This window comes from Lathamus discolor, chromosome 4 (genome assembly GCF_037157495.1).
Source record: "Lathamus discolor isolate bLatDis1 chromosome 4, bLatDis1.hap1, whole genome shotgun sequence".
Lineage (NCBI taxonomy): Eukaryota > Metazoa > Chordata > Aves > Psittaciformes > Psittacidae > Lathamus > Lathamus discolor.
The window spans coordinates 65,049,320-65,063,448 of record NC_088887.1 but is presented as its reverse complement, the minus strand read 5'-3'; the positions used below and the strand labels follow the sequence as shown (position 1 = coordinate 65,063,448).

The 14,129-nt window shown below is 40.6% G+C and overlaps 1 protein-coding gene across 2 annotated transcripts in view; it reads right to left on the bottom strand.

Moving 5' to 3' along the window:
- The window catches only part of RASA3 (RAS p21 protein activator 3), a 178,008-nt gene that overhangs the window by 63,384 nt on the left and 100,495 nt on the right, over positions 1 to 14,129 (bottom strand). For both annotated transcript variants that reach the window (XM_065677862.1, XM_065677861.1), the window contains one exon: positions 6,892 to 6,986. In XM_065677862.1, coding sequence (XP_065533934.1) covers positions 6,892 to 6,986 — 95 coding nt within the window. The remainder of the gene's footprint in view (positions 1 to 6,891; positions 6,987 to 14,129) is intronic.

Below are 14,129 nucleotides of genomic sequence, written 5' to 3'. Positions count from 1 at the left end.
GAACACAAGAATCTGGAACAAAATCCAGTCTATCGCTGAGGAAAGCTCTAATGAACACTTCATGGATTCACAAATGCTAGGGAAAGCAGAACTGATGTCTGCTTGGTCTCCGTCTGTGCAAGCGTGTCAGAATTGCTCAGTAACTGGCAAACATCTTCAAATGGCACAATGTTAGCCTTCCTGTTTCTCTAAGGGAAGAATACCTCCATATGGTCAAATTCCTTGCAATTACTCATGTTTTCCTCTCAAACTACTTTGATGCAATTTAATATGTAGATACTCTGAATGAAAGCCACCTGGCTGTCATTTCCCCTGACAAATTGTGTTCTACAGATACAGAATCCAGGTATGTTATTTTGAAATAATGTAAATTTATTATTCAGCAGTAGCTGCTCCTTACAACATGCCATGTTACAGACAAACTTTTGAGAAGTAACAGACCAAAACCAGATAGACTGTCTTAGACCTTTGGGCTGAGAAGTCTGAATACTGCATTCTTATACTCACATAGGGAGGAAGTCCTGCCACAAAGCAGGATTTGGTGAATAACTGGCCTTTTTGTTTATCACCAACATTATTTATTGTTGCTGGCGCATGATTCAGTTGTCTGAAATTATTTTGCCAGTAGGCATATAGCCTTGAGAATCTTCCCACCCTATCAAAAAGGAGATTTTATCTCTTCAAAACAACTAGAAGAGAGAAACCTGAAAGCCACAGTTCATAAAATAGAGGGCAACACCCATTTATTTCCTGTGTGTGATGGAAAGTTGATACCAAACCTGGAAGCAGCTGCTTCTTTTTTTACAATTTGCATATACTCATGCTTACCATAGGTTTTACAATATGCACCAGTGACAAACCTTTATGCTTGAAGTATTTAAATACCTGTACAAAGATAGTTAATGTGTTGGAGAGTGAGCATGCAATGCTCTTAACTGTTCAACGAACTAGATAATTCTGTTAATCACTGGAGTGAAACAGTCCTACACAGTTGCTCCTAAACACAATTTGCTCAACCTATTTTCTCTTCAAAGCCATATTATTAAGTAACAATTACCATCAGAGCCAGTGCAGTTCAACACTGGAATTTGCTCTACACATACAAAAAACATTGATTTATACAGAACAGGAAGCAAGCAGGCAAGTATCAGAGAGACTGTGGCAACTTCCACGACATTATGATGATAGGGCAAAAGAAAATAACAGATAACACTTCCAGATTCATCTGTAGATCTGGGATATAAATTCTCTGTCACACAGGACTGAATGGAGAAGAGCTAATTCAAAAGCCTGTGGTAAAACCTTGGCTCTGCTGAAGTCATGGCAAAACTCCCACCCTGGCAAGGCCAGGATATCATTCATGAAGCCTGACGCTCGGGATACAGATTCTGCATTCATTGGGAAGGTCCTGACAAAAGAGGAGAGGTTTATTTTGAGCACTGCAGAGTGCCTTGGACAGCCACTAGTGCCTTCTAGCTAATAAACCATCAGCATTTCAGAGCAAGTGATTCCCAGTACAACGACAGAATTTTATGTGTACTCTCCAAATATATGCGTAAGCAACGTTTTCCACTAATGATGTATAGTCCACCCCTGACACTCATATCAGTCCATACTCAAGAACAGGCACATTAATCAACAACAGTCAAAGGCCTGTATGGGCAAAATGCTAATGTGGTGGAAAGAGGAGGAAGGACTTTTGGTGTCTGAAGAAAAATATTTCTTAACATCAGTAAATCTTTCGCACAAAGCTTTGAGTACAGGAGGTTAAAATGCGAGACAATTTGCCTCCTCAGTGTTGGTTATCTGCCCTTTACATGCCTTTTTTTTTTGTCCTAAAATTGATAGCCAAATAGATATGTTTCAGACACATCAAAGTTCTAATGAGGAGGAAGGGGAAATGAGCAATTTTCAAGTTTTTATGTCAGTTTTTTTATGTTCCTAACAATGAGTTTTACATAAGACCTTGAGCATGACTGGCTTTGGAAAAGCACTCTCATTTAATACTGAGAACTCAGCTGTAACAGAACATGACCATTTCACATTTGTCAGTGCTGTGGAGGAAGTAACTCAAAGCACACTTGAAAAGGAGAACTTTTAAAGCAAGAGCCTGCACAGGAAAACGTGTCAGAATGATCTAACTCTCCTTGCAGCTCTCCCCCGCTTTGGCATATACAGACTACATGCTTTAGAGTGTGCTGGTGTATTTTGATATTAATCAGAGTATCTCTGGATCTTTAACCACTTCATTGATTAATCACGTGCACATAAAGGGCATTTGGGTTGCAAAGCTCAGACTTCATAGAACAGACTTGAGCTATGCAGGCCTGAAGCTACTGTGAATAAAAAAATTTAGGGGGAACTACTCAAAAACAGCAAAGGCCTTTTAAACATCACGTGCACTTGGGCTTAAATTCCACTGAGAACACATGGACCACTGAGAACATCTGTCATCTACAGCCCCAGGCAAATATGTGAATCAGTTACTGTTGAGTAAACTTATGCATGTGAAGGAAAGGCAAACATTCACGGATCAAGAGAGATGTACACACAGCAGCATGGCAATTTTCACTTCCAGTCCTCAAAAAGCATGTGAATGAGAATATAGAAGGTCCTGAAAGACAAATGGCTAGTAGAAGAGAGACATATCCCATAAGAAGTGTGCAACACCATGCTTTTACTGACTTCAAGCAGCTTACACAGGTATGACTTCTGTTGCTAGTCCCTCCCCTTCTCCAGTTGAGGCTGCCTGATTGTTCATAATCTTATTTCAACACAAAAGTTAAATGGTTCAATTCCTCTTTTACTTCCTGCTGAAATGTTTGGGCACTTGTACTGGATATTTAGCTCTGGGTGTGGTAATGTCCCACTAAGGAATAGGCAGCTCCATTAGAAGACGCGAACTTAAAATTCCTTCATATGAATCTGCACAAACCCACCTGGCTACACCTTCATATTTTAAGAACAAGTTCTCCAGTCTGAAAAGTTAAGCCATGAATTATGCATTTAACAACGCTGTCAAGTTTAATTCTGCGCTCTGTATAATAAATCTTCCTGATAACATTTAACATGTTTTACTATATTTTAAAATTAAATATTCAGAAATAACTGTACCAAACAAATTTTGCTGGAGTTTCATAATTTGCTCTCCATAGAGCACCTCAAACTTCATGATTCTTAGCACAACTGTTGTTTCATCGCCCAGGCTATACCTAAACAGCATTAGGGGTATACACTGATGCAACCACAGCAAACTATGCATTATGTTATTTTCAACCTAGTGAGAGCAAAACAAGCCAGTAAGATGTGGGGGGTATTGATGTACCAACAGAATAAATGCCTGTCAACCTCAAGGAGCAATTACAGCCCATTGCTGAATGACACAGCACTGTGTGCTGCTGATGTCTACTGACATGCACTCACTCAGAAGCGAAATTCAGGTGTGCCTGATTATGGTGTTATTCTCTCAATAAGCTCATTTGCTAGACCAAATGATGAACCAAAGCCACAAAGGTCATGTAGGTGAGAAATGCCCAGTCTGCTTGTGTGGGCTGAGCAGCTATGCAGCGCCTATACTGCTTCATGTGGGACTGTGCACCATACTGAACAGCATCAGTGGTGGGGAGAATACCTACCTCTTAGCAGCTCTCAGAAAGAGGACATTGTCTAGACTTTCTTCAAGATAAGCAATGGTACACCTTGCTGTCAAGCAATGAATGGATGTGGCATTAAAGCATCTGACAATACTGCTTATATCTATGAGGGCTGACAATTAACATAGTCTTGCTGTCAACAGCATCCTTTGTCTATAATGAAGCTGATCAAATCATAATCTCACCTTGCACTCCTGACAATACGGAACTTCTTTATAAGACATTAAGAATTAGCAACATTGGAAAAACATAAAACTGAATGCAAGGCCTCAAGCTAAACACCTTGGCAACTACATCTGATGGAGTTAAACAACAGTGCCACTTAGATTTTGATTGCTTTGGTTTTTTTTTTTTAATGTAGGCTTATTTATTTTCTACAGCATCAGAATACAAGCTATAGTTTCAGAATAAAATTTGAGAAAACAGCATAAAAATATTAAGAAATCCACTCATATTCCATTAACATTGGAATTCTATTTGTTTGGTTTATCGTTTTGTACTCACAAAATAAGAGGAATCTCCACATCACATACTATTCCCTCTCTATGCATGAAGGGAGAAAACAGTAGTGACATTTGAAAACCATTTCTGGAACTCACACAAGTGAGGTCCAAACTATGTCAAGAACAAAACTGTGAATTCTACTCATTACATACCAGACAGCTCAAAACACCAGTTCTTAAATCACAAATGTTATTACCCATCATTTCAAGTCATTCCTTCTGTTCTGAAAAATGAAGCCAAATGGGTTCCAGAACTGAGCATCTGAGAACCACAGCACCCAAGATCACTAATATTTCAACAATCCATTAATTTTACAGTTTTCCTGTTTCTGACTGGGATGGTCGGTCTTCTTGAAAACTAGATCATTTCAGGCTTTGCACACAGTAAAGTCCAATACAGGCTTATCACTGTCCCCCAGTTGCTTTCGTATCATGGCCTAATGAATTAGAAAGAATTAGAAATCTGGTCTCTCTGATAGTGTTTATTTAATTTCTCACACTGATTTTTGCAACCTCAAGCAAGTCACTTTTTTTCCTGACACTTATTCTCACTGTATTCAATGCTTTGGACTGACAGTGATTTACCTCAATATGGTGCTGTGATGCATAACTAAATAGCCATGAAGCGCTCTACAATGTGGAAAATAGTATTAAGGCCACTGACCTACAAAACCAGAAGTAAGGTGCTGGAGTTCCCTGGCACATGGCTCAATGTTTAATCCACTAGATTATGTGACTAATGGGGACAACAGCTAGAATGATAAAACTGATAGCTGGCACATGAAAATTGCTTTTTGACTACTAGTATTTGTATGATTCGCTGCAAGTTAACTAAAGTTCTTATTTTCCTTAAAATTGGAGAAAAATGACTAATATTGTGTAAACAATTATCATTAACACACTTTTTTTCTTCCTCTTATAAAAGAAAAAGTGTTTAGAAAAAGAGATAACTGAGATACCATGAATGTAAAGAGAAACAAACACAAAAATACTCCCTCATTTGGCTATCTTCACTTGCATAAGAATTCTCACAAAACATCTCCAAGTCTTCTCCTGCTATCAAGGAAAACAAAGCTCTCTTGCAGACTACTTAACATAAAGACTGTGGAACATTGAAGTAAATGGATAAAATCATCAGTGTTGTCCATATTTACACTAGTTGTAATAAATGCTTATCACGGAGCCCAGAAACAGCTTTTAACAGTTGGACTCTTGTGAAGATACAAACAGCGGAAGTGATAAACTGTACAAACAACTGCAGACAGAGAACATGCTTTCCAGCAAATACTGTGCTCCTCATCCCTCCAAAAGCTAGAGCTACCTGTAAACCTTTCTGCTATGAGTTCACAGATAGAGATTATCAATCAGTGCTGTCCTAGAAAGCACCTTGGTCTAAAATGCTTTTACAAGTTCACTCTGTAAATATTGTAACAAAATAAGCAATGCAGAAACTTATCCAAACACTGGCCTCTTTTTACTGATAAATTACAAAAGGAAAGTTTTCATATCCTGCAGGAAGTAAACACTAAATCTATTGTTTTCAAGTCAGTATCATAAGAGGCTTTGGGGTAAGAAGAAAGGGAAACCACAGTAAAACAGACAGACGTCAAACTTAAAAGGCTGTTAAAAGCCTTTCCATCAACACTGTCATTGAAATATGGCATTAAAGAGGATCAATATTTTACAAGAGAATGTTACAGACTGAACAAGCTGTCATGAGGTTTTCTCTGCTTCACATGCACAGCAGTGTATTATTTGTCTCTCCAAATAAACAGAAAACCTAACCTTGAATGTATTTTCACATACAGCATGTTTCACTACAGACCATCACACTACATGCTGGAATGAGTATGCATTTTAAGTGTCATGCTTTGACATGGTATGTGCAGACTTGCGTGCAGACTGAAAACCCAAGACATTGTGTCCAACCCTACAATACAGAAGTATCCAAGCAGCATTTCCCCTTGCACTTACTGGGGACTATTGCACAGGTCAGACATTCATGTTTGTGGCCTTCTTTCTAAGCAAATACTGTGGTTCCAAAGTGACCTGTAATAACTACTTACAAGAACTGAAAAAAGTAACTGATTTATATTGACTTGATATCCTGCTACATTGCTTTGCTCTTGTTTCACAAGACCTAATACTGTAATAGAAAATAGAACCTGCTTCAAAAGAGGTTAAGTACAAAAAAAGAGAAGTCTCATCATGTACCAAACTCCGTAAAGTACCAAACCCTAAATGGAGCTAAAGTGATATAATTATCAGCATTCCCATGGTTTGGAGCAGGGCCTAGAAATCTGGTGAGGAGTGGGTTTTTCATCTGAGATGTACTTGTTGCCGTTCCTGTGACAACCTGCCTACATAATTATTTAGAACAGTACCTGCAGATATTATTTTCAAGCTGGCTTCACTCCCTGAGAAATTAACAGTTATTTATAGGGTTTTGAAGTTATCTGATACTCAAGATAACCATACTCCTCCTTGTATCAGTGACCCTGATAGTTCACATAGTTTTAATTATTCCGTAGGCAGAATCCTGGCCACTTTGATTGTGATTCACACTTGTAATTCACCTTACACGTACACAGGTTGCAAATATCACCGAAACCTAAACCATACTAATAAGAAGTGCTTCCTTTTTTGTAGGTAATCAACACATCTGTCCTAGAGCCATGGAGCCCACAAAGCTGCCATTGCCCTGTGACAAAAATCCCTTGCCAAAATAATCTCACCTGTACTTCTGAATCAGCATCAACATGCTGGAGTTGAAACCAGGTGTCTCTGTTATGATACTTCTGCAGATCTTCTTTCTGTATAGCTACCTTTCCTGGAAATAAAACAAACCAGAAGCACAGTTTAAAACATGCTCTATAGCTCCCCCAAAGTACATTTCCATCAAAAACAATTTTTAAAACAATGATTTAAGGACTGTCCTAGTCAAGAAAGGCTTCAGAGCAAGGAAGCCTTTCTTTACACAACACATAATTCTTTCTGATGAGCAGCTTTTTCCACTTTGTACTGTGAAAGACTTTAAAATTCCTAGCATTGTACTCTAACAGACTTGAAGCACCGGGCTCTATGGATAAGCCTGTAAGTATGCTTATAGCAAAAATATCATTAAAATTTCTTTGACATGACAAACTTGTGGGAGAAAAGGCTCAGAAATCGTTGGAGAGACATTTTTCAGGCAGATGTCTGTAACAATCCCAAAAGAAAGTTCCATGCATAGGGTTACTGCTAACAATATTTTAGGATGAGGATTATCACTATAAAGTTTTGTAGACGGGCAGCAACTAGAGATGTCATTTCACAGCAGATTGCCAGATCTGCATTTTGAGGCCCTGTTGACCTGTCTCCCTCTCTCAAACCTTGCAGAGTTTGCATTCTGCAACACAGACTCACACAAGTAGCTCTTGAGGAGGGGGGGAAACAAACCAAAAAACACACACTAGAGCTTCAAACCCTCCCTATATTTTTAACCCCCTCTAACCCCTACCAAATTAGGTGGTTTGGTAGTTACGGCAACAGTAGCCAGTTCCATGCTGTGAACTACATGCATGCCAAGGGATAATATATATACAAAGCTGGAACTTTTATCTTGCTTAGTCTCTCATTTTCATTATGTAAAGCACTCTCTGAAGGGTAATGAAACTTTCCAAGTGTCTGTCTTTGTATATACGAAGCAGAGCATGGCATGCCTGAGAAGCACGTGAAAGCAGCTCAGAGAGCAGCTTTGGGCTGGGTGGTTCCCCAGGCACTGAGCAAAGCAGCATATTCAAAATGAAACAATCCAGGACAGTCAGAGATGTTCATGAGGCTCAAGAAAGCCGGGTTTTGGCGATGTCGTTTGGTAGCAGACTTCCTCTGCTAGAGTGAGGTGCTCACAGTTTGCAATCACTGCTTTGCTGCAGACACACAGTTTCTTTAACCAGATCCTGCTAGATAAAATACACCAATGGACAGTCTTAGTGGGAGAGAGATTTCCAAGGCTTCCCAAATCCACGCATTTTGACCAGAGGTCAGCAATACATTACCCCAAAGCTTATGAAAGTCACAGCAGTTAGTTATTACACCTCAGCATTCCCATACATTTTGGCCTTTTCCTTTAGCTGTTTACCAAGGCACTCTGCATACCCTGCTACAGCTACTGCTGCATTCTTCCGTCACTCTTGAGCTGCTTCTGGTGACAGTTTCCAGGTTTCCAGTCCCAGTTTCTAAACTACTCTGCCACTCTTCCACAACTGCCCTGCACAGTACCCATTAGGGTTTCTGCTCTAGCTTCCACAGAGCTGCTGACCCATTACACCTAAATCTTGCTCATTCTGCCATCAGCACTCTCCTCCCTCTGCCTGTCCTTTATAGAGATTATGAGATCCATCTCTTGGCAAGCATTACACTAGAGATTAATGAGGCAGATTCATTACCAGGCTCTTTACTGGATATGCAGAGCAAGTAACTTGAAACTTCTTAGACAAGCAATAATTAAATTACACTAATCTCCTAAATAATATGGCAAAAAGAGTAAGGCATCTGAACTGTGTCGGAACAACATTCAAGTTACGCTGCTGAGAATCTGTGAGATGATGCTCTGTGTATTTTCAAAGCTTCTACTTTTATTCTTCAACCACAGCAGTTTGCAGGCAACCTAGTTTCTCTAAAACATTTTGAGAGAGGAATACATCTGAACGCATGACCTTCCAGTAACTGCTTGGACCTCACTTGAAATTGTTTACTTTCACTGCTTGCTACCCTCACTGTATGAGGGTAAATGCTACTTTAATCTCTTGCAGAAATCCTCCACCCAACTGCAGTGTAGCATGCACTTCCCAAACACTGTCACCCATAATCAGCCTCATTCACAGTCACTCCCATGCAGAGAACATCCTTGTGTAAACCTCAAGGACGATTTCACCAACATCTGCACCTGTGCATAGCATAAGTGGTGTGTTATCACTGTCCTCTCTTTCAGCAAGGAGTTCCACTGCTCTCTGCATCAAGGATGGCAGGATAACCCAGGTGGATTTGACCGCACAGTCGGTACATAATTGCAGCGCAAAGTGTTTTGGTACATACCTCGAGCTTTAAGAGGGTTAATAACATGATGGTACAATTGTTTTGATTAGGAAACTGTTTGAATAGCACTGTTTGCTCTGGACACAAGCAAGTCTTATTAATGAGTGAAACTTATTGACCTGGCTGGCTAGAATCCAAGGTTTTTCACTGTATACCAAACGATCCACAAAGGGAAAACATCTACTATGCGGGGGAAAGGTGCGTGCGTATGTACAAAAGGGCCTATACTTTGGTTAGTCTAAACATACACAAAGGTATATTACTGATAGGGCAGATTGCTTGGTCTGCCCTATAAACAATCCCTGCATACAGGAACAGCCTGCACAATTTCTATTTATAACTCTACACCTGCACTATGTCCATTGCTCACCCAACCCACACTCCTCCTCCTCACCAGGCCTGTGCACCGCAGTGCAGGTGCTGAGCCCAATCAGGTCCTGCCCTCATCTATGCCATCACTGCTCTGCCTATGTCTGACCTGGCTCAAGCAACTTCTAGCCTCACTAGAAGCAGGTTAAACCTAGGTCAATAATCACAAGCTGTTGGCACCTGTCATTTGACCTGACACTACACAATAAGGGCCTGTAATTCTCCTAGATGATAAACGTGATACAAGAGGTCAGAAACGTTTACCACCACTCACTTACAGGATGTTTTCCTCTTTGTGGTTCTTCAGCATGCTCCAAACTCGAGCCCATTGTCCCTGCTCTTTCTCAAGACTTGGGCAGCAGCCAGGCAGTGAAGAAAGACTCTAAAACTTGCACCTGAGGCACCCAGCCACTCCTGCGGGTTTCCTCAGAGCTGCCCTAGGCTGCAGAGTCCAGGTCTGTGTAAGCTTTTAGACACCCTGGGAGGAGGCAGAAGACAGCAGGGCATGCTGAACAGTGTAAGGTGTAATTTCAAAACTTCAGTTACATTTTTAAAAGTTGGATTCTCAGCAACGATGAGGTAAAAGCATTCTTCTCATTGGAACTAATTTCTTTCTGAAGTCTTAACATTCACCAGGACCTCGGGTTGGGGCAGGGTAGGGAAACCCTACAGACTCCTGCATGTTGTTCACCCATATGGCAGCCATTTCCCTATGTCCCCCCAGGTCAGACTGAACATATCTTCATTGGCACATTTAAATCCTAAGCCCTGTGTTCAAAACAAAGATGGGACACGCCACACCTGACCCCCTTCTTCCGTGAATCTCTCTTTAGGGAAAAAAGACCAATCTATCAACAACCTACTGGTAAGCTCCTGGATGAATGAAATTACTACCTAGGGCCTGGATGGTTGTCAGGGTGCAAATTCCACTTACGATCCCTGGTGCAAACTGATTTAAGAGCCTCCCACTTTCCCCACTCATGCACCCCTGTCCTTGCAGGAGGTTGTACTGGAACTGTTGAGGAAATGGATCCAAACTAAAAAACACAGAACAATGAAAACAATTATTCTGGGGGAGGAGAAGGGAAGAAGCAGTAAGTTTCAGGGGCCATGTGTGGGTGGTGTTGGCATTTCAACACACAGATAATTTCAGCTGACTTGTTTTATGGTTTCTGCACATCAACAAAGACAGAATATAGCAGAAGGTGAGTAATATGGGCACAGAGGAAGAAATATGCAACAGTGATAGGTAGAGATTTCTGGCTTCTCTGCTTGGGAAGTGCTTGTGGAAGCACTGCACCCTCGGTGCCCATTCCCCAATGGAGCTCCAGAAGCTCTTCTCTGCCAAGTCAGTGCAGTGCATTAGCTTGTCCCTACACATGCCTGGGCTTGTTAATTCAGGGTCTAACACTTCCACACAAAGACTAACAGAGTTGATAATTTGGCTGAAGCATTCTCCATCCAGTCATGACTACCTTCTGTCTGGATTACCTGTTGGTGACAAAAGGATTAGACACTAGTTTTAGGATTACATCTCACCTTTTAATACTCATTTGCCAGTTTGTAGGCTGTTTACCTCACAGCTGAGATATGTGAGTATTTGTCACATGACAGATTACCAGAAGATATATTCCTTTACAAAAAACAAGAAGTCAAACTAGCAATAGGACAGGAGTTTGTTATTTTAAAAGGGCACAAGGCTCTACCTTAAGAATGAACCAACAGTTACTTTACAGGATCCTAAAAACAGTGTTTCAGGAGCTCCTGTATCTTCTCTGTAGGCTGTCTTTATCTTGGAATACTGGCACAGTGAAAACCACAGAATTTTGCATATTGCTGCCAAGTGAGCTGAAGCAATATAATATAGTATGTTTAATACAACATCCTCCAGTAACATGGACTGCAGCACAGTTAATTTATATAGCAAAGAGTGAAGTCTGAGTCACATGTTAAAAGGTCCCAAATGCCTAATTAATTTAACCATCTCAGCTCTGAGCTGACTACTTTGCTTTCTATGTGCTACAGTATCAGGCAGTAAGAGGACCCGGAAGCTAGTTCAGAAGTTGCTTCATGCTGGTATATTAAGTGCAAAGACACGCTGTATCAGTGAATTTATTAAAAATAAGTGATATGAAAGTGCACAAGGAAAGTCACTTTTAATAGCTGGAAAGACTAAAGACAAATCAGAATTGATTTTAATCAACATTTTAGGCTTTGAAAGCCTTGTAAACTTTAATTACCCTGCAATCTCCAACCAAGAAGCACTGCAGCTAATCCAGACTACCTGGAATCTAATAATTACCTGTATGAAAAGTTATTTGTCATCAAATAAAAGTACAGAAACTTTGCAAGACAAGAAGGGCCAGATGCCTGCCTTGTCTGTGAGCACAAATTCATTCAGCTCTCCCATAACATGGAAGAAGACTGAAACAAGCAATCTCCCTACTTGAGGATTAGAAAAATAAGGATGAGAATTAGGGGTAACATGAGGCTTCAGAGCCTTGGAAGCAGCAGAATGGCTCCCTCCCGGCTCCTGTGCAGTGCACCATGAAGCACAAGCACTACTACACCATCTGCTACCATGGGTAAGAAGTGGTGGAGATAATGGCAGAACACTACACAGCAGTGGTGTATCCTACATAGAGTACTAAGGTGTACTATACTCATGACCCCAGTTTTGTTTGTTTTTTTAATAACTCATGCAAATATCACTTATGAAACCCAGTTTTTCCCTTTGTGGTATTTATCTTGGATAATAAGACAGAGAAATATAGGCTGTGGATAAGACATAGCTTCTATCCTTAAAAGCAGCAAGCTGCAGCATTGCATGGACTATATCAGGGTAGTTTTGCTGGCCACAATCCTGAAGAGCTCACCCAGCTTACAGAGCAATTTCTACTCTCCCTGTTTAAAAAAAAAGAAAAAAATCAACCTGAAACACACCACCTACCCAACCACACCTCTGGTACTAATTCTCTGCCAGCTGCTCTCTGGGCCCTTAAAATGCCCATATATTTGAGAAAGGTGGGATAGCCACCTATGGTTGGCTGGTTGCAATGGGAAAGCAGTCCTAAAACCTAGCTTTGCAGTCACAGATGCCTGCCTTACAGTAGGCACCAAGGCCCTGAGCATGCTACCTGCACTGAACAACTGCCTCCTTAATTCTCTCCATTACCAGCCTCTCCCAGGTACTTGGATATAAGGAGGAAATTCTTTCCTGTTAGGGTGAGTGAGGCACTGGAATCGGTTGCCTAGGGGGGTTGTGAGTGCTCCATCCCTAGCAGTGCTCAAGGCCAGGTTGGATGAAGCCTTGGGTGGCATGGTTTAGTGTGAGGTGTCCCTGCCCATGGCAGGGGGGTTGGAACTAGATGATCTTGAGGTCCTTTCCAACCCTAACTATTCTATGATTCTATGATTCTATTCCCCAGTGCATTATGGGGGACCAAGATTTGATACAGTGGATTTACTTTTTCCCCTCGGAGCCTCACAGGGGGTGCACGATCAGATTTCTGCTTAACACAGATGTTAGCATGTCAATTACATGCATCTTGTTACCCAAACAAATTAGGTACTGGGGTGAAAACAAACAAACAAGCAAACCTGATTTGTGAATTAAGTAGAGGATAAATAATTGTGTACATGTTTCCTGATGGCATCTGATATTAACTATTCCACCAACGCAGTGTTACATGATTTGGTGTGGTACATTTTCTGCTTTTTTAACTGATCTGTATGTTCAAGGTCACAGCCTGGCAGCCTGAGCTGTCCACTAGGCTCTTAGGAGAATACCAGCTCAGGGCATATCATGGAGATGGTTTTCTTCAGTACATCTAGCTCAAGTATTAAAGGAGAGAAATGCCTTCTGTCCCACTGTATTGGCACAGCTTGCCTCATTCAACATTTCTGAAAAACTAAAAACTAAGTATCAAAAATTAATCATTAAAGAGCATTTATTTATATTTGGCCTTAGCAGCACTACTATCCTAATATTCCTTCTACTGCATACAGCCAGAGATTCCTTATTTCCCATTACAGCTGGAGGGGTACCAACTGACAGTTGTTCAAGTTAACAGTGTTTTTAACATTGTATCAACTAGATGGAAAGAGCTATCCTAAGTATTATACAGACACATGTTCCACCAAATTAGCCTACTACTTCTATTTGATCGTTTGGAAACAAACCAACAGATCTTTTTTTTCCCACTCAAAGCAGTTCAACACACTATATAAATTAGTACATAAACTCTAGCCAGTAGGAGTCAAGACACACGATACCAATTAGAAAACTTTAGTTTACTTGCTCACTAACTGTGTTATTTGCTACGTTTTATCCAGTAAAAAAGACATATCACATTTCGGATCCACCGAGCTCTGCTTTGTCTTCATTGTATTTGCTTTTCAACCAGCATCCTAGATTCTTCCAAGACACATTGTTCAAGCGAACAGAATCCTAGGTGACTTAGCAAATTATAATGAGGAAAATGCAAACATAATAAACAAACATGCAAACTCAAAGATATCTTTATCT